At 37.3% G+C, this 20,721-nt stretch overlaps 1 protein-coding gene across 1 annotated transcript; it reads right to left on the bottom strand.

Moving 5' to 3' along the window:
• Positions 1-1,279: 1,279 nt before the first annotated feature.
• MS3_00005578 (uncharacterized protein) lies at positions 1,280-19,553 on the bottom strand. Its single transcript, XM_051213670.1, has 10 exons — positions 19,242-19,553; positions 18,867-19,070; positions 18,687-18,824; positions 18,526-18,627; positions 17,733-17,914; positions 16,136-16,296; positions 7,391-7,554; positions 6,122-6,289; positions 3,607-3,794; positions 1,280-2,251 (listed from the first exon to the last, which is right to left on the bottom strand). The coding sequence occupies exons 2-10, from the start codon at positions 18,990-18,992 to the stop codon at positions 1,984-1,986; spliced, it is 1,497 nt and encodes a 498-aa protein (XP_051069667.1). The 5' UTR covers positions 18,993-19,070; positions 19,242-19,553; the 3' UTR covers positions 1,280-1,983.
• Between the last annotated feature and the right edge of the window lie 1,168 nt (positions 19,554-20,721).

Raw genomic sequence — 20,721 nt, 5'->3', positions numbered from 1 at the left:
TGTTCGTATTTTCAAGTGCCATCATAACTATTTATTGATAGTATTAACACATGAAAGTTGACTCATCTTGAACGGATAAATATTTAAACGATTCAAAAATTAGTGAAGTGCCAAATCATGAATACTGGGAAATTCACTAATACCCTCACTATTATGTGAAAACAATTAATTAATCAATATGCAAACTAATCGGGTATTATAGTTTATGAAAGTTTGGAAAAATAATTCATGATAATCCTATTTATCTTGAACCTATGATCAAAGTATGTAGACGTGAACAATTCCCATCGAAGGGTTCACTTTATTTAGTTGAAAAAAGCTTTCAATAATTATATATTCTGACCAATATCTGATAATGTCTCATGTACTATGTCGCACCATCTCCATGACTCCAAACAGAAGCCAATCATGTATAACTTCCTTTTATACCACGACATGCGCTGACCACCTCACCGCTTTCCCCAACTATTCCCGGCGTTGATAAGATACGACGTGGAACTGGTTGAGACGACATTCGTAGTACATAACCAACCACCGAAGCCGATATTTCAAAATGTCGACACGAATCGAATTAATGTCAGTGCTCGAACATACACTGCCAAACTTCTGCATAATAACCTGGTGTTGCCACTGTCAGCGATCCTTCAAAGACAACGATAATCAAACACAGAGAGTCGCTCACCACTCTGAACTCGGAGGTCAGGTTTCACAAGGTTAGAGCAAGACTGCTCTAACCGATGCATTGTAAATCTGACCTTTTACAGCCAGGGTAACATCATAAAGGCGTCAAGGATGAACGAGATTGGCATAGGTAGCTCTGGTTTTCGTTGTAAATTCACCTCTTCAACAACACCATCACCAGGACTTAAATACCTATCCAAATAAATGAACTCGACTACTCCTAACTGCTCACTAGCAAGAATGAGTGCAAACACAACCTCCTACTAATCTTGTAAAAGTACTTTGGATGTAGGTGTAAAGCACACGCTATACCTTTGAACACTAGCTGCTAAATGAACAAGTGCGTATTGTATAGCTTGAATATGGTCTGGAGTGATTATTATGTAAACCTTAGACAGTTACTTATCTCAGATCAAGAAATCACAATACGGTTTGATCCAATCTTTTACATAGCCTTCAAGTGGAATTGGCAAACATTTGGTCCACCCACTAAAACAAGACAGAAAGTCGATAAGTAATTACTGAATCACTCGATTACATTTACTAACAAAGTGCACAACACCCTATTTCATTATGTATATTTATTATTGATTAGTTCTTTAGAGAAAATTCTGCAAGTTATTTACACCTGACTACCAGTATATGCCAGAAATATCTTGAAAACAGTATCATTAGATACCGATGCATTAAGATTTAATTCATTGTTGGTTTCATTATTCTGGTTTGCTTATAATCACATACAAAACTTAATAAAGCGTACGTTACACTAAATTTCCAACTTGCAACACCATTATCCGTTAAGACAACCAATGTATTGTACGTAATTTGAAAATAATAAACCCATAGATATAAGATAAATTTACTCAACACAATAATATGAAGTTGTAAAATAAGCTATGTACGTATGATTCCTCTATCAGATATAAACATTCTTTACATGATCTCAACGTTTTAAGGATAACGGTAGCAGTACATAACGCTGTTGACCACATTTGGCTTGAAACCTTCGTGCTCACCAATTGCAGAGCAGAAAAAGACCTACTAGAGCATTGTTTACTTTACGTTTTATAACCAACAATCATTTCTAACTACGCTTTACGGATCCTTTTGCACTATTTAAATGAACGAATTTTTAACTTGTCCCAATACGTCCATAAACACTGTATGAGTAAATTATGTCAATCATGAAAAACTACTTTTCAAGATGTAAAAAATTTGATTATAAATTATAATGTCAGTTTAAATTAGGATTATTATCATGAAAATTGCAACAACAAAAAATACAAAGTATTTCTTTAAACATTAGCCAAGGTAATCTAGTAAAGAGATGAATGATCTGATGCTATTGAAAAATTTCAATAATTTGTATTTAAGTTTCCATTCTTTTATCCATTGGATTATTTTCTGTTTTTCAATTTCTCTTGCTTTAATCACACTTTGAGGATCAGCCGGGTTAGGAGTTCTCAAATCTAAATGATGAGCAGCATCAGAGATATTAATGACTGTAGCAAATGGGACATAACTATTATTTGTAATTGATAATGCTGACCATGGATCAATTTCACCATTGCTAGAAATAAAATAAGAAGAAACATATCCATTAATTTATTAAAGAATTTAAATATTCTATCGTAAACAAATAGACTACTTAATTGAAGCGGAATACAAAAATATTGACATAGTTTTTAACATTAAGAAAATAGTACATTCAACCTCAAACTGAACGTAGAAAATGTACGTTATGAGGCGTAAAACTTATTAATGAAAAGCTATGATGATGAGGCTCATCAAACTGATATACGTACATTAGGCTTAAGACAATAAAGGAAGAAGTTTTGAATCAAGTGTCTAGACTAGTGAGATAGTCTTACAATGCAGAAATAAAGTTTTAAGGAGTACACAGAGAATTGACACAGGAATTTAGGCAATTCATCTTCAATAATCTAAACATGGAGTAATGTTTAAGTGACACTGTCATATATTTGCGTGCGAAATAGCCAGTTATTACTATCATGTATTGAAAAAATAGACATACGAACCGCAACCTAGATAATGCAATTACCAAACACATTTTCAAATGATTGTTGACAATAAATAATAACTTACTATGTTGGAAATGTCTTTTTAAGGTAAACAAAAACTTTGACAGGTTGGAACGGTTAGATGACTAAAAGACAACTACTGACAAAAGATATTAAATTACATGTGAACAACATAAAAACATTGTCTCATGTGTTGAATTAAAGAAATCGTACATACCTGCATACGTATACATAGAAAGATCTATATATTTTTAACATATTTTTAAGCTAACAACACTGAATTGCTGACTGACCGTTTAATTCCAATATTATTAGTCAACTGAGTCTGAACCAAGTAACGTGATAGCAACAAATTTAAATCTTACTTCAATATGACTTGATGTACAAATTTTAATAACAGGTCCATTGGTCTAGGTAAATTTCTAGATTAAATACTGAGATTACTAAATGTATGCCCGGTAAGACTGGATAAAGACATCAACATTATAAGAAACACGTTTGTTGGTGAGTGTTGATGTGAAGCAATCACGAAGCACAGGTTTATGGACTCGACTTTAGCTTATATATTTTGACGAGGGCTAGTGAAGTTAGTCTCTTGCTGAAATGGAAATACCTGGAATACGTTCCAAACTTTTAACCTGGTAGTTTAAATTCAGATGCTTTGTTTATTATAATTAAATTGCTGATCTAATCCTTGCTGTTGTGAAAGTTCCTTTATTTCGTTCCCATGTAAGCGTCATGACTCCAGATAATTCAAATGTTATACCAAATGTTCACTTACAGACAGGTTTTACATGTAAAATTGTTACTAAAAGATTATTTCTGGTTCTATATAAAAAAAGTTACTCTTTAGAAAAAATAACAAAGACGTTTTGTTTTTTACCTGAAAATTATGTTGGTAATAGTATGTACTGATTTACTCCAAAATTCAACTTTTGGCCATTCAACGCGTGGACTTACACCAAATCGATTTTGACAAGAGATTGAGAAAGACTTAAGATCCCAATTTAATGGAGGCATGATGTTTACCGGCCCTGATGCACACATAGGTGTTGTCATCTCCATGCAAGTCTACAAGATAAGATAACAATGCCCATTATAATCTTAGATTTAAAAAAATATTATTTCGACAAGAATAGCATTCACAGAAGATTGACCGTCAGCTATAAATAACGTTGAAAATAACACAGATGAGTAACAACCCACTTCACACTATTAAATCCAGAGAGGGGGTTAACAAGGTCAGAAGGGGAGAGAAAATAATATTATTCACTAAAACGGAAGCATGAAAAATATAGTTAAAAGTGAATTCAATTGAGGTATAGATGAGACTATATCACTAAGTCAGATCCTGTGCCATATGAACACTTAAAACTTTTGTTCCAGTATTGGACATCCAGGTAGGCTGTGCGTAATTATATATGACACATGTTTCAACCAATTGAGTTGATGAAGGTTTATACGGTGGTCATCAAAACAACATAAGTAGAATGTTTGAGGACAATCAAGTCAATCTTTCCATTGTGGTATCTAACATTTTTAATATCCAAACACTGCATACCCATCTAACATTGCTTTGTGCTTTCACTTCAAGTGAAAGACTAGTATTAAAACCTCCTACGTACTTTTTAAACATTACTTATATTTTTAGTATTAAATCATAAACTTTGAGAGAAGTGGAGAACACAATGCTTTTTACTATATCCTGACAAAGACGAAAAGAAAATTAGAAATGTGGAAGTCGAATAATTGAACTTAACTGAATTGCGTAATGTAATTTGTAGAATCTTTGGATAGACAAATGTTTTATGACAATGTTATGTAGCCCTTACTGTAAGCTTTCTTTTGATTTTTTCGATGTTAATTAGATTCATTGTTATACAAAAGTAACTTATTTAACTATTAATATGGGAAAAAGCTAAGTTGTATCTTTCTTACAATTTATTCTGTATATAGTGGAGTTGATTGATTAGATTAGAAAATTATAGGTATAACTAACTGTTGATATACGTACTATGAAATCCAAGTACTTTTGACAAGGAGGATTTAAACAATATAGACTGAATAATTCTCATGCCATGACTATCTTGACTAACTTATTACAGTAAATCTTATCGCTTTATATTCACCTTTTGTTATTGTAATCGGTCGAAATAGTATAACTATTGCATTAATCGTGCATTCAAATATACTTTTTTTCCTAAATGAAATAATAAATCAAAGTTCAATGTAGGCAGAGTAATCACGTTTTTTAGATGAGTCCTAATCTATAGATAACCATATTCAATGAACTATGATTTCAGATAGAATTCAAAGGTAACGACTATCAATATTTATTGTAAGATATAATTATTCTCGTGATTATATACTTATTTAATAATATTCAATATTTGATTTTAATCTGATAAGTTATCGAGTTTTACAAATTCTTGATACGGTAATAAAGTTGAAATTGTTTTATTAGTTCATTTCAAATAAATTAAAATATGGAATAGATAAATTATGGGTTAACAGGAGTGTGAACTCAGTATCCAATTAAAAGTGATTTGACTTTAATAGATTCTAACCAAAATAATATTGACCAACCAATTCTCTATTCTTAACGCTTCTATTGGTAATCAACATTCTAGTAATCATGAGATTTTTAAAAATGAACGAAATGTTTACTGTAGTCAATCTCTCTATATTTTAATGTCAAATAAGGCTTGGATACTGATTAACACTGAAGAAACATTTCATAAAAAAGATAAATGTACTCCTTATGTGAGTTTTTCGATTATCACTGAGCTATTACTAATTGGAAAGTTAACATATGAGTAATCATTAAAAAGTAATTAGATAAGATGTAACACTCGCCCCCAAATGCCCTGGTACGGCCGAGAGTGGGGAGAGTTCGCTCTCCCTCTCGAAATGCTCTCACACGGCCACGCGTGTATAGCCTCTGCCAGGGAAGTCCTACTCATTGCCTTCTCGTGGCGGGGGTGTTGTTTACGAAAATGAGAGGATGATAACCGAATGTCCGGCGCTTTAACCGGATTCCAAACCAATGGTGCACATGGGCTCCAGTATCCTGCGGGAACAAATGGCGTATGAACCGATTGTTGGTCACCGGCTTCCATGGGACTGCATCTCCTTACGATGCTCCACTGCCTTGTGGATCAGACCTTCATGTCGAAGGCTCGGGGAGTGGCCCCCTAAGAAAACCACCTGCTTCGGTTTGGGCACCCGGGCAGTATCGCAGCCCTCACACATATCGAATGAGATTTGTGTGGCGCATATGTATTTGGTGCCTGATTGTAACAATATCTATGTGTTAAAATAAATAAATAAATAAACACTCTCACACGCGAAAATGAAGTATCCTGCATTAAAACAAAGTAAATATCAATGGGACTAACTTGTAAATCCCATCCAGTAGTGTCCAGACTTGGCGAACTCGTTGAAATGTCTAAACACGTTTGATTCCCAGTATAATTTGTCAGTGATAGTATAGCCTTGGCTAATAAAGATATTCTGGTTACCACTGGTTGTTGAGGGTCGTATGCAGATAAATTGGTACACAAATACTGGATTAATGAGGAAAACCCAAGTGAAAAATCTGTTACCAGTGGGAAACGTGGTCATTAAGAGTAGAAGATACGCGTAAGTTTTTAGTATTTGACTACAGACCCCTTAGAAAGGTTCTGATAATGAAAAAAATCAAGTAATAAACTTCAACGTTATATTAGTAGGCCTATTCTTTATGGATTCGCAAGTTCTAGTTTGTCGGTATCTATCAGAGGAGAATACGAAGAAACAACATTATTACTGAAATTCTAGTCAATTAAAAACGTTTTATAAGTAATTAGTGCTTTAGAAATAAACAGTATGACTGAAAACTCAAACAGATATAGTGAATCATGTTTAACTACGCAATAAGTATACTCGGTTTTTTAAAATTTGTTATTTGAATAATAAAATTATTGTGAAGAATACATCTTATCCGTTAATAATCCTAAAACAAGATAGTACTTTACTTGAGGTCAATTTATGCACAATTGACCATGTAATATAAACTGCTCCAAAATACAATGTGCCATCAGGGCTAAAACTTTAAAACCATGAGATATTGTCTTTTGAACTATTAAAATTTTTTCGCACGATAATTAACAGTAACGGGTTAGATTTTTACGAGGAAATAGATCCTATGTAGTCTTTTAAATTTTATTTCCGAGTGACATACAATAGCGGGTTAAACTTACATGCATCTTTTATGGCTTAAATTAGGTTATAACAAAGTGCATAACATAAAATTTTAATTACAACCGATTTTGTTGATCAAATCACTATTCAACTCTGAAGAAAGTCACAGAGAGATGCTATAAGTGTATTTTGATTATATCTTGTACTGACTTTATTACGAAAATTTAATTCACCTTAGCCCCAAATTAACTATCGTAGTATATTTTATGATTTATAACACAAAAAGTTTGGTACATTACACAAAGACGCTAAGAAACATACGATATGAAACAAAATGAAAATATCGTGAACAAATATGAAAGAGGAGATAACACAAATAATCGATATGGAAATAATAGAGTTCAACCAACAGTATAACCAGGATAAATCCCGTATAGTTTGAGTGTCGATAGACATGTATGACACACAATAAATATACCACAAACCTTGACTGGCCATTCAGGTAAAGCAAGCAGAAAGTTGGCTGGGTAAGGATAATTGACCATAGATATCGTTCCCAAAAAATCGGAGAAGTAGTCTATGATATTCTGAACATCAGTTAAAGGCGTACAGATGTTAAACATGTGGGTTAATAATTCTTTCCCATCAACTAATAAAAACAAAATAATTGTGAACAGAGAAAAAGAGATTGCTATAGAAACATGTATTTTTAATAAAACTATTATTCAAATGAAGATACAAAATGAGTTTATTTAATCAACAGAATATCAAAGAGTTGAGACGAGTCCATAAAATCAGTGGCTATCTGTAATCAGTAGCTAAGTGGATAACGCAACGGTGATTGAAGCAAGAGGTACTGGGTTTGAGTCACGGAATGAACATCAACTCTGGGATGTAGATATATCCAGCTGGCTAGTCCCGAACAGCACGAAGTGTGCATCCTGGTTTTCATTGCTAGCCACTATCCATCTTAGCCTAAAATGTATCTAATATAGTTTAGCATGAAATATTAACCAGAGTTTTTTTATACTCCAAATACATATGGCAAACTAGAAGTGGAATGATAACGCATAAGCGAACATAAGTATTGTGTTACAAGAAGGAAGCACATATGTAGAAAACACTCACTGATTTAATTTAAAAACTGATTACTTACTTTTTCTTCTAATTTCGTTGGTACTAGTGTGGTGCGTACTACTTATATTGATATAAGTAGTATATGACGCGAGTTAAAACGGAATGTCTGGCAGCAGAAGATCAAGAAAGGAAGAGCGAGAACATAATGGAATTTGTAAGAAAACGCGTGAACAACGGAATGGGAGACAATGGATTGGTGTTTGCAACGGAAACAGTCCAGTTTGATATGATGAATTGATATTTTGCAAATTGATGATTTAATATATGGTATTCAGATTTTATTGAGATAGTCTGTAATTTTTGTGCTAAATACATCCGATTGTCCCCACCCGTGTTCTTGTTCACTACACTAGTTACCCTAAGAATACTCGCAATAATATTGTCTTTTCAACTAGCCAGATGACGCTTTAAACGAACCCATTTACCAACAGTAGCGCGTTACTCAGTCTTAAGCTAAAAAGAGAGGGCATCAATAAAGTCTAGAAACTTAAGTTCATTTACTATTGAAATACAACCAGTCATGTGCAATGGAGAACCTAGCAAATATGTGTATCGGTTGAAGTTTTCACACCATATTTGTGCAACGAGATAAAATTATCAAGACAAATCTCATAGTAGTAAAAGTAGTAACACCAGTAGTAATAGAAAGAATTGGGTATAGAAAGAGAATAAAAGTACAGAGTGATTTCAAGACTCAGAATCTAAGATGAGATAAAAACTGGATGCATTTGGGCTATTGTGAACGATTCTGAGTCAGGTCACCCAACGTCTACAATAACTGATCGTGAATGCCGCGTGAACCCCAACCAGGTAGTCTGAACCTGTCCACATAGCTCGGACTAACAGTTAATAAATTCATGGACTAATACCATGTCTTGATGCGGCCACCCCTGTGACCTTCCCGTCTACTTCAACACCAAAAACCATCCCATGTCGAGGCAGGGAATGGTTAGGCATAAGTGATAAATGTTCCAACTTCCTCAATCAATGAAGATTCACTACCTCACCAAAAGACTTGAATTCGCCCCCAAACGCCCTGTATGGCCGAGAGCGGGGTGGGTTCGCCCTCCCTCTCGAAATACTCTCACACGGCCACGCCTATACAGCCTCTGCCAGGGAAGTCCTACTCACTGCCTTCTCGTGGCGGGGGTGTTGTTTACGAAAATGAGAGGACGAAAAGCGAATGTCCGGCGCTTTAACCGGATTCCAAACCAATGGTGCACATGGGCACCAGTATCCTGCGGGAACAAATGGCGTATGAACCAATCGTTGGTCACCGGCTACCATGGGACTGCATCTCCTTACGATGCTCCACTGCCTTGTGGGTTAGACCTTTAGGTCAAAGGCTCGGGGAGTGGCCCCCTAAGAGAACCACCTGCTTCGGTCTGGGCACCCGGGCAGTAACGCAGCCCACACGCAATTAATGAACTGAAATTGTGTGGCGCATATATGTTTGGCGCACTCCTGTACCAATATATGTGTTCAAATAAAATAAAATAAACACCTGGTATCCCGTGTCTGACCCTATCACTTCTCACTCAATGGTGCAGAAATACATGAACAATGCTCTGAAGACACATATGATTGAATACGAGTAACCCACTAATATCCTCTGTTCTTAATGGTCGTTTTACACATTGAACAGAACAGAGCGAGTTGCTGCTCAGCAAACTTGTCCTTTGGATGGTAGATGGGTGAAGGATATTTTATTTATTCAGATAAATCCTGGTACAATAAGAGCCACAAAAGAATGTGCGAAGTAAATGAATCAATGAAATTGTGGAAAAATAGGAGACAATGGTAACAATCAGTGAAAATAAACAAAGTATTTAGTAGAAAATACAGTTCAGTTAAAGATACAACACAGAAAGACTTAAGGAGGATTATATCAGTATTATTGTGTGGAACAGGAAAGTACAACGGGATAACCACTAGTTTCCATTCTAAGCGATATGTCATAACATCTCAATCCACCGAGTTGAAACATTTCAAGGACTCTAACCAGGGAATAGTACACCGAATAATATGAAACGGTCGAAAATGGATAGTCCTCTATTTGACTCTCAACACGTAATCAAATGGCCATGTTAATAGCCTCTTTCGGGGAATTTTTACTCATTAGCTTCACGTGGCGAATCTGTTTATACGAAAAAGTGACAAAGAACAAACGTCCGTCTTTGAAACCAAGTCGGTGGATTCGGAGGGTCCACCAAAAGGATTTGGATAATCCCGACTCCAAACGAATAGTGTACATGGGCTCCAGAATCCTGAAGCGACGAGTGGCGCATGGACTTATTTTGGTCACTGGCTATCATGAAAAAATATTTCTTGATAGTACTTAACTGGCTTGTAGACTGGACATTAAAACCAAATGGTTGAGAAGTAGCACCCTAACGAAAGCACCTACTTCGGTTTGGATGCTCTGGACAGTGTACCAGTCAGTCAGTCAGTCAGTCAGTAACAACGTAGAACTTCGTACGTACGTACATCAGTTCGAGTTGCCACACCACATTAGCACAGAGATACAGTTGTCGATTCAAATCCCGTAGTGGTAGAGGTAGTATAAGCAGTAATCGGGAAGATTAGGGTTTGGAGATGTTATTTAAAGAGTATAATCCAGTGAAATAAATTTGGAAAGAGGAAAAAAGGGACATGAAGAATTCAGAAGATTAGAATTTGGGAGAACACAGAGAGTGGATGCACCTGCGCCATTGCAAACGATTTTGAGCCATGTCATTCAGGATCTCTAACCATCGGTTGCTATCATCTCGTGGTCCCCAACCAGGTAGTCTACACCTACCAACACGACTCAGTCCACTTGTCAGTGACTTCATGGACTTGTGCCATGTTTTGGTTTGGCCGCCCCTAGCATTCTTCCAACCTACTCCTATACCACTGAACATAGCACGTCGGGGCAGTCGGTGGTTGGGCATACGTAACACGTGTCCCAGCCATCTCAACTGATGAGGTTTCACTACTTCATCAATTGATTTGCCATCCTTACCTAGTACCCGTTTCCTAACAACTGCATTACTTACTCGATGGTCCCAAGATATACGAGCAATATTTCGAAGACACCTATGATCGAATACTAGTAACCTACGGATATCCTCTACTCTTACCGGCCATGTTTCACTGCCATAAAGTAGGACGGAATGAACTGCTGCGCAGTAAACACGTCCTTTGGTTGATAGACGGATATCTCGTCTACGCCATAAATGATGCAAGTTGGTAAAACCTAGTCGAGCCTTCTGTATCCGTGCTGAGATTTCAACACACACCAGACCACAAGGGCTGATGAGACTTCCAAGATAAGTGAAGCGGTCGACACACTCAACTACTTCACTCCTTATCACTAGTTCGGGTGTCGATGTAACCCAATCCTGAAGCAACATTTTGCATTTCGAGGGAGAGAATCGCATCCCGAACATGCTTGCATTGTTGCTTAGAGTGGTCAGAAGACTCTGCATTTTGTCAGGGTCTTCACCAAATAAAACTATGTCATCAGCATATTCTAAGTCAACAAGTGAACCTCCCGGTAGAAGTTCAACCCCTGGAAATTTAGATGAGGAGAGTGTTATCTCTAAAAGTACGTCGACCACAAAGTTGAACAAGAATGGGGAGAGTGGACAGCCCTGACGAACACCACTTGAGGTAATCAATTCTGATGACAGTTCGCCATAAGCTCTTACTCGACCAGTTGTGTTCGAGTAGAGAGCCTTTATAAGGTTAATGTACTTCTTTGGTACTCTTTTCAGTGACAAACACTGCCATAGAACCTCACGATTAACAGAGTCGAATACCGCCTTAAGGTCGAGAAATACTACAATTGTGGGGCGTCTGAATGTGTGTCTGTGTTCTAGAACCTGACGCAGTGTGAATATCTGATCTATACAACCACGTCCAGGTCGAAAACCGGCCTGGTTTTCTCTAGTCTGCTCCTCACGAGCTTTAGTAAGGCGTCGAAGTATTATTGAAGCTAATATTTTAGATACTATATTAGTCAAACTGATTCCTCTGTGATTGTCACAAGAGCACTTTTGTCCTTTCTTATAGACTGGCACAATCAGTGATTGAGACCAGTCAGATGGGATTACGTCCAGTTCCCAAATCCTACCTAAGACCTCGGTTAATCTCATGGCTAATACTGGACCACCATCCTTAAAAATCTCAGGAGTAAACCTGTCAGGGCCTGCTGCTCTCCCTCGTTTCAGATTTCCTATGGCTGTTTCAACTTCGTAAAGGGACGGAGGACCTACATTAACTTGCCATTCAGGTTGACTAGAGATCGTGGGAAACCGAAGTGTGGCTGAAGGCCAGTTGAACTGATCCCTAAAGTGTTCTGCCCATCGATCCAATCTCCTGGATTGAGAATGAATAATACGTCCATCTTTCTCTGAGAGTGTTTCGCTAACGGTCGGGTTCCTAGTTCCGGTTTCCTTAACGAGTCTGAACAATTGTCTGCTATTACCTATTGCCGCTGCCTTTTCCATCTCTCTTGCTTTCGCTACCCACCACTGTTCACGATCATTGCGTAGACTTCTTGTCAGCTTGCGCTTAAGCTGACTCCGCTCTTCATTATGTTCAGAGCCAGGTGGAATGAGTTTCCGAGCATCTATCAGTGCGATAGATGCTGCTGAGACCCAGTGTTGCTCCCTAACCTTCTGGTTTACCTTACTAGCAAATATCACTGCTGTTTCCACAGCTTTTCGGATATCATTCCATGCTGCATCGGGGTGGGCATCACATACATGGCTGCCTAACTGTTTTCCTAGTTGTTCCTGGAATATACTTTTAGCTTAACTATCATTAAGTAGGCCCCTAAGAGGTTTCCTTGCAGCGTCTTTCCTACGTCCAGTAAGACGCAAGCAAATACGAGCTCGCACTAGAGCATGATCTGAATCTAGGCATGTGCTCCAGAATGAGCGACAGTCTTCTATCGAGCCCCTCCATCGGTGGCTGATAGCGATGTGATCTATTTGGGTCCAACGTTGGGACGAATTAGGGGTCGCCATGTTAAAAGATGTTTTTCCTTATGCCGAAAGTTAGTATTTGTAAGGAACAGGCGGTTATCTGAGCATAGCTGCAACAGACGGTCGCCATTATCTGTTCTCTGAGCCACGACACCATAAGATCCACCTAGGTGTCTTTCCCTATCGCTTAGTTTACCTACTTGAGCATTAAAGTCACCGGCCACTATTACTACATCCGAGCGCTTAGCTTTTCGGAGAAGGTCCGAAAGCTTTCTGTAGAACTCATCTTTTACATCATCTGAGCTGCAGTCAGTGGGAGAATAGGCAGAGACGACGAAGAGGCAACGACGAGTGTCCCTATCTTTTCGTATCCTTACTGTTCCGTTCAGTCGGACAGCGCACAAACAACTGTCTACTGGGATCCACCCTAAGAGAGCTAGTTCTGCCCTAGGACTCAATGCTATACCTACGCCGGCGAGACCACGGGAAGCAGAATCAGGGCTTCCAGATACACGAAGCGTAAATCGAGTCGGTTCTTTATTTTGGCATGGTGAGGTCAAATGAATGACGCTACTTGGATCCTGTATGCGCGTTTCGGAGACGCAGCACACATCGATGGCGCGAGATTCTAAAGTTTTAGCTAAGGAAGCCTGCTGTCCTATTTGGCAAAGTGTTCGTACGTTAAAAGCTCCTACGTGTAGTTTAGAGCGTGGTTTCAGGAGACCAGGAATGGCGTTCCACGTACTCGAATCGTTTGCCCTAGCGGTGCGAGGTGATAAAGAGACGTGGGGAGGGTTAGTCGGGGAGATAAGAGAGGTATTAGGAGGTGTAGGAAGGATTTGAATGTGACCACCTTGGTCTCGTGTGCTGTTACGGGTATGAGGGCTGATGTCACTTCTCGGCTGCCCATACCGTGGAAGGGTATTTCTTGAGGAACCTGAAAAGGAAATTGGATTAGTGTTGGTCTTAACGACCTGGGAGCGTGACCGTAGAGCCCAAGGGACAACTGCTTGAGGCCGGTCGCGCACGGCCTTTTGTGGAAGGTTTTTGACGTGTTAGCTCCGTTCTTCAAAGGGCCTTACCGCCGGAGACGGAAATCCGTGAGGTAAGGTGAGGTGTGACATTTTTAGGGTCGACCTTTTCTAACCTCACCCCTCCTTGTGGGAAGGCAACATCGCTGTCATGCTGGTTGTCCGAGGGAAACACCTTACTGCTGTCACACCTCTCTACAGTCAGCAGTACGACTTCGCCCTCAGACCTTGAGTTGCTGCTTTTAGTTTTACCGTTCACCAACCGACCTGTCTGACATGGTAGGACCTCGAGGAACGGTTGTTCCAGCCAGTATAGCTCGGTTGCTTCATCACGATAGGCAAGCCCGACCACCACGTCAAGGTAGCAACAACGGTCGGGGGACAGTGTACCAGTACACACACAAATATCTTGATGAATAATTATGAAGAAACTGTTTTGTTTGCTCTACTTAGTAACCTACGTGAACGGTACGAACATAATGAGTAGAAACAAAGTCCTAATGGCAACTATCCCGAAAAATTAATGAGTCTCAATTGTTTTGTAGTATGGGTTATGCAGTGATTAAAGAATAAATCTGTACCAAAATTTCACTTTCAGTTTTATTCGCAGCGCATGATCCCTAGGAAACCTGTTGTTTTCAACAATCGATGAGGTTAGAGATTCGTTTGTTATCACACACAAACATACTTTAATATCACGAAAGTATAAAGTAGTATTTGCCAGATAACATTTTCAGAGACTACTTCTGTAATAGCAGCTAATGTGATGAAAACACTTCAAACAGTGTTTTCGCATAACATGACCTGAAAATTGTGTAGCAAAAAACGGAAACGAACGATTTCCATTTAAAATATAACGTATCAACCGGGTGTATGTAACAGTAATGTAGTTTTAGGATAAGGGATCAATAAACGTGTTTCAATCACTATATATATTACATATACATTAAATGTATATTTAATCATAGTAACTGAAAAATGTCCAGTAAACAAAGATCATATAAATAAAGATAAATATTAAATGGACGAAAAGGTTAATATAAGTCAGAATTTTAGAAGGCTTAATAACGATTTAATAAATGTCAGTTCACCTAGATAATTAGGGAAATATAGACAGCTATAGCCATGAATTTTCCAGAACTACCAAAAAATGAATTAACGCTTTTTAAACAACCTGAAGGGAAGATTGAAACAAGCCCACTAGCTCTTATCGAAACTGAAAAGGAAACAATTAATTTGGATCGATGAGCAACGGGACCGTGTAAGCCAACTCTAGAGGTCTTTGAGTATAATAATAATCCAGTTTTAACAGTTAAGTTGATCAAGGTATTAGCTGAAGTCTGGAAACTGGACATATGACCATTTGACTAGCCTCGATCTCTGCTCGTCCTACTCTACAAAAGTATAGAAATCTTATGACAACCACAAAGGAATCAGTCTAACAAATGTAGTGTCTAAAATAATGACCTCCACAGTTGTTCGACATCTGGTGAAGCTCATAAACGGCAAACCCGAGAAAAAGAAGTCAGTCCAGAACTGGTAGTGAAAATATAGACCAAATCCTGACAATTCGCCAGGTTTTAGGGTATAGACCAACTTCGTTGTCCTGAACTAGTAATGCAACTTGTGTCGTGATCTACGTGGATTATGACTGACTGAGTCGAAGATGCAAGCATATCAAAAAGTGCCACAAATGTTTACCGGGCCAAGCTGTCACACAATGAAAAAAAAAAACGTTCAGAACGAAATTTATGATGATATTGAAATACTGTCTTCAGGACTTGAAAAAAATAAATATGCCACTGACAAAGAACTGAAGTCGTACTACTCAAAATATTCAACTAATGACCACACTTAACCCAACACACCCCGGTCGGCAAACTTGCACGACTGAAGTCAACAATTAGTGACTTCGTAAACCAATGCCATGTTTTTGTCTGGTTATTCTTGAATAATATGTAATAAGGTAGAACGCTGTATCATATAGTAGTAACATGAATTATGGGGGATGTATAAATCAACTAATAATAAAATCATTTTATTAATTTGCAACAACATTGAATATCATTAGTATTCGTTCATAACTTACTACTTTGACCTATGTCTACAATATTACTCCAGGAAAGTTGTATATTCTTCACACAGTTCTCGCCACCATATTTCAAAAAGCTATTTGTTGCTGTCATACTGAAACCATTGCAGTCAGATAATCCGGGAAACAGCCATACTGGTGCAGAAGAAGCTATAGCACTGTAAGTAGAGTAACAAAAAATAAACGGATCATTGTAAATGTAGCTTACAATAAAGATACTTTGGTTATGATTGTTAGATAAACAGGAGTCAGTCTCAAGTACTCATACCAACATAATGAAAGCAGAAAACCAACAAGATGAACTCTTAAAAATATCATTAAACAGAGTAAAAATTTACAGAATGACATGCTAATGATTTGAGAAAAGGTCGAAAAGTGTAGACGGATTCGCAGCACAAGGATAGATTTTGAGATTCATTACACGAGGCTTTGAAATGATGATTTCCTATATCTGGTGGTCCCTGTCCATGAAAACAACCCAACAGTTATACCATCATGTCCACTTTCAACTTTTCTAATTTACACTTACTCCAGTTAACATAACATTCTGGGATCTATGATCCATTAGTATGCGTAACAGAATCTAGCAATTTCAATTAATGTATTTTGATGAATTCATTGGCCGACTGACTATCCGTACTTAAAACGAAGCGTAACCTATGTTTGGCTGTCTCTTTGCCTCCATACAAAAATCTCGAACTAACTATTTCCAAAAGTTAGTTGTGTACTAGCTGTGTGGATTACCTAGCACTAAAAAAAGACCATGACGAAAAACTTGCAACAGTTCAAGTAGAAAATGTGAATTTCAAAACAATACAAGCTTACGATATTTGTACACATACAGCAATGAAGGTTTAACAAATCCTAAGATAATAAATACCAACTGTCACACTAGAGTCATCCGTTTGATCTCATCACGACAAACGGAGTTAGGAAGACTAATTAGGTTGTTATTTGAAACTCGGCAGATTGTATCAATATTACTACAAGTCAATCTGCGTGAAGAAAATGGGGGAGAGGTGATAACATAGTTATTAATGCTTTGACCTACAAAAGAAACATAAACATGCTATGAACAAAGACAGGAAGAAACTACACAGTAAACTTATTGGGAATGTCGCCATGAAAACACCTTACACTATTTTCTCAGCAACGTCTAAAATTTATTGAGCATTTAATAGCAGTTGAATATTGTTTCACAACGATTTGTGATTTCTGAACATACAGATTTTTCGTGTACTTTGGATAGAACGTAAAGTTTTATTCATCCAAAGAATATGACTGTAATTGTACTATCAATAAATCAACTGCTCTTATTGTTCAGTGAATGTAATAGATCAATAAAATCAGTTATGCAATCAACAATTACTAGGTATCATATTATTGTTTTGCAGCAACAGCTTATCATAACTGCACCTATCACTTCAATGGTCAAATCTTAGTTATAAACTTACTTCTTAATCACAACAAGTATCACCAATGAGTCATATTTCTCAATGAATTTAAGCACTGAGAGCAAAAATGAATGTATTGGACTGCAAACAACTCTTTATAATAAGTGAAAAACAATCTATCAAAATACACCTTTAACTACCCGGCAATTTGATTAGGGTACTTTTGTCTGATCCAAGCAGAGAGCATACCGCCATAGGATCCTCCGAAAGCGATTACAGGTGATGAAGCAAAGCATGAATAATTAGCTTTTAGTTGATTAATTAGAAGTACATAATCAGCCAACGCTTGTTCTGCAGTTAGGTAACCAAAGTGCTGACGGTCCTTTGGAATTTAAAAAAAAACATGGTTCTGATATCAACAAATTCCAAGCAAAGTATTGAAAAATTAGTTAACTCTCGATATATTAAGGGTGTACAGCAAGGCATAAGTAAAATCAAGAAGTAAACTGAAGGAATGAAATGTTATAAACAGCTTGGTTTCTAGTAAAAATTGTTTAGCTAGATAGGAACCATTTATGTCACAAATCCATACAGAATTTTAATGTTTAAATACCCCATGAAGGCGCAGAAAGCAAAAACTTGAGAGTAGATCAAGAAGACTGTTTACTAGTTTTTGTCAGCCTAAGTCAGCATCCAGACGTTGTTAATTAGGAAAGTCTAAGGCGCAGTGGGTAAATATACAATATTTTAAAAGTAGCTGAAGAGTCTGCAGCTGTAAGTTCTTAAGCCCATAAAACTACTTTACCGTTAAGATATCATGGTAAGTATTCTGAAAAACTGTCAAGATACCACTGAAAAACAACTTTTTGCACAATGATCAAATTTTAAAAACACTTAACTAAATGCAACCATAAGTAAGAGGGTTCTCTAGGAAAATGGCCATGAACAAAGAGTACTATGCGAGATAACAAATGACAAACTATTAAAACTCACTTTGAAAGAATTATTCCCGAATGGGAGAGAGGTTCCGTAATACCGGTGTTCGGCAAAAACAACAGAAGCATTAAGTTCTTGAGAAAGCTTCCAGATAAACCCCTAAATTGTAAAAATTATAGAAGTTAGAGTCATCAAAGTTATAGTGCTCAAGCAATTACTGAGTTCTCTGCAAATATTTCTATGGCACCTTCATTTCCTGTGTAAAAAAATATCGGGCCACCCGGAGTGAACGATTCGTTGTTAATTAGATACTTGATAAAGAACTTGTCATCATTTACGAAAGAAAAGTGATCAACCTAAATTATTGAGAATTTTATACTGCTTGTGTGAATAAGTACCCTGGTCCAAAAGTATCTTGTTTCATATGTGAACTCCGGATTCTTGATGGTTGACCACGGAAAGTGTCTGGTTACGAAACCGGACGATAAAGGTAATAAACAATTGAGAATCAAAGCCGGTATCATATTTCAACCTTGTGGAGGTTCGCGTCTAGCCAGAATATACTTTGTATACTAGGGTAGCATACAGTAGCGTGAGGAAGACTAGTAAAGAGAAAAAAGAAAAGGTGGATCGACGATCCAGGAAGCGCACACAAAGCACGTATATTTAAAGACAGTATCAATCTACAACAATCAGAAACAACACAAGACTCAGACTAAGACAATCTCGGAATGGGAATGAGAAGCATATGGCCTAACCCGCTAAAACCTTACATATCACAAACCGCGCTAGAACACAATGAGAGGATAGTCAGCGCATTTCATTCTCTTTCAGTTTTCAATCCTTGTCAGGCATAAACGACAAACACGTTTTAGGATCTGAATCTTAAGTATCATAAGCTGTTAGCATATATAGGAAGTTCAGGACCTCATAGTGACATTTAAACACTCTAAAATGACATAACATCGTTTTGTTAGAGATTTCATTAACTGTTTGTTTCATTCGGTCTGTATCCGATCAGTTATAGAGCAGGATTGGTAAAAAAAAGAGTATAATTCCTGTTATGTTCTTTCCATGGACCAAAGGATTGGACAATTCGCGTTATTCATAGAATTAAACGACGGGTAAGACTTAGAGAAATTTTTAGTGGCATGTTGATCCAATTCTGATTTGATAGCATGACATCAACTCAATGTCACGCGCTGTCTGACTCATCAATGTCTCACCAACACTAAGGTGAATAATATGAGTATGTTTTACTACTAGGCACTACATATCCCGGTTGTCAGTTCTATAACTTACTAAATCAAAACTGAGAAGAAATTTGCTAGGATTTTTGAGTGACGCCATACATATAAGCAAATCATTGATGTGTCCCGTAAGAAGTGTCGAGCGAAGTAAAAATTAAATGAGATAATCTGGAAATATATTTACTTAAACCATGTTCACAAGTTGAATTCCGAGGAATAAGAGAATTTCCACATTTAATTACAAGGGGTCTCCAGTCGCTCGAAATCGAAAACAACATCTCCCACCAAACAGATGGTTCGTACTCGCAAAACTCAGCTGATTAGTCCCTCATAAACTTAAAGCCATGAAAGTTGTGTTTATTCACTAGCTTTCGCTATGTGTCATTGATAGGTAATCGTTCCACATGGCTCCGAATAAAGACGAACGTAACTAAACGATATGTAGAGTTATGGTCTACTTCGTTATTGGAACTACTATAATGATAGACCTTATCCTAAAATTGTAGACTTATCATGATATGACAACCTAATCTATAAGATCTTACGTGGAAGTTATATCATCTATTCTGATTCGATTCGTAACAATCCGCGATAAAACGTTTGAAGTTAGTAAAGAACACATTTAGGTTAAGGATAGAATAATATATTTAATGTGAGTAGAGACTAGTTATACGGAATGACTACGTCTACAAGGCTAAGCCATGCCATCTGACTGAATGCATATTCCCGCGTTCACCACTGTTGGCCCTCGCTCCATATCAAATGCTGAATATCTTATTTCTCAGTTATCTTATGTTCAGCTTTGAGTATCGCGTGGTTAGGACCAATACCACTACATATAAACCTCTCAACAAATAGACATTACCTGATGAGCTACTGTACTGCAAGATGAAAATTGCAACCACGATGACACGTATATTTAAATTTTATATTATATTTGTGATTGAGAGAGACGTTCCTAAGAAAGACATCACAACAAATCTTAGAGTGAGTTTGTCAGGAT

The sequence above is a fragment of the Schistosoma haematobium genome, chromosome 3 (assembly GCF_000699445.3).
Source record: "Schistosoma haematobium chromosome 3, whole genome shotgun sequence".
Taxonomy (NCBI): domain Eukaryota; kingdom Metazoa; phylum Platyhelminthes; class Trematoda; order Strigeidida; family Schistosomatidae; genus Schistosoma; species Schistosoma haematobium.
This window is presented reverse-complemented; position numbering and strand designations above follow the sequence as displayed.

What these genes read in the sequence shown, in the direction of transcription:
- MS3_00005578 (XM_051213670.1), bottom strand. Translation starts at nt 18,992, where the DNA reads ATGATACCGGCTTTGATTCTCAATTGTTTATTACCTTTATCGTCCGGT. An exon ending in AAATATTTGCAGAGAACTCA is followed by an intron (nt 18,628 to 18,686) that starts GTAATTGCTTGA and finishes TTTACAATTTAG; the next exon opens with GGGTTTATCTGGAAGCTTTC. An exon ending in TACCTGAATGGCCAGTCAAG is followed by an intron (nt 6,290 to 7,390) that starts GTTTGTGGTATA and finishes TCATTAATCCAG; the next exon opens with TATTTGTGTACCAATTTATC.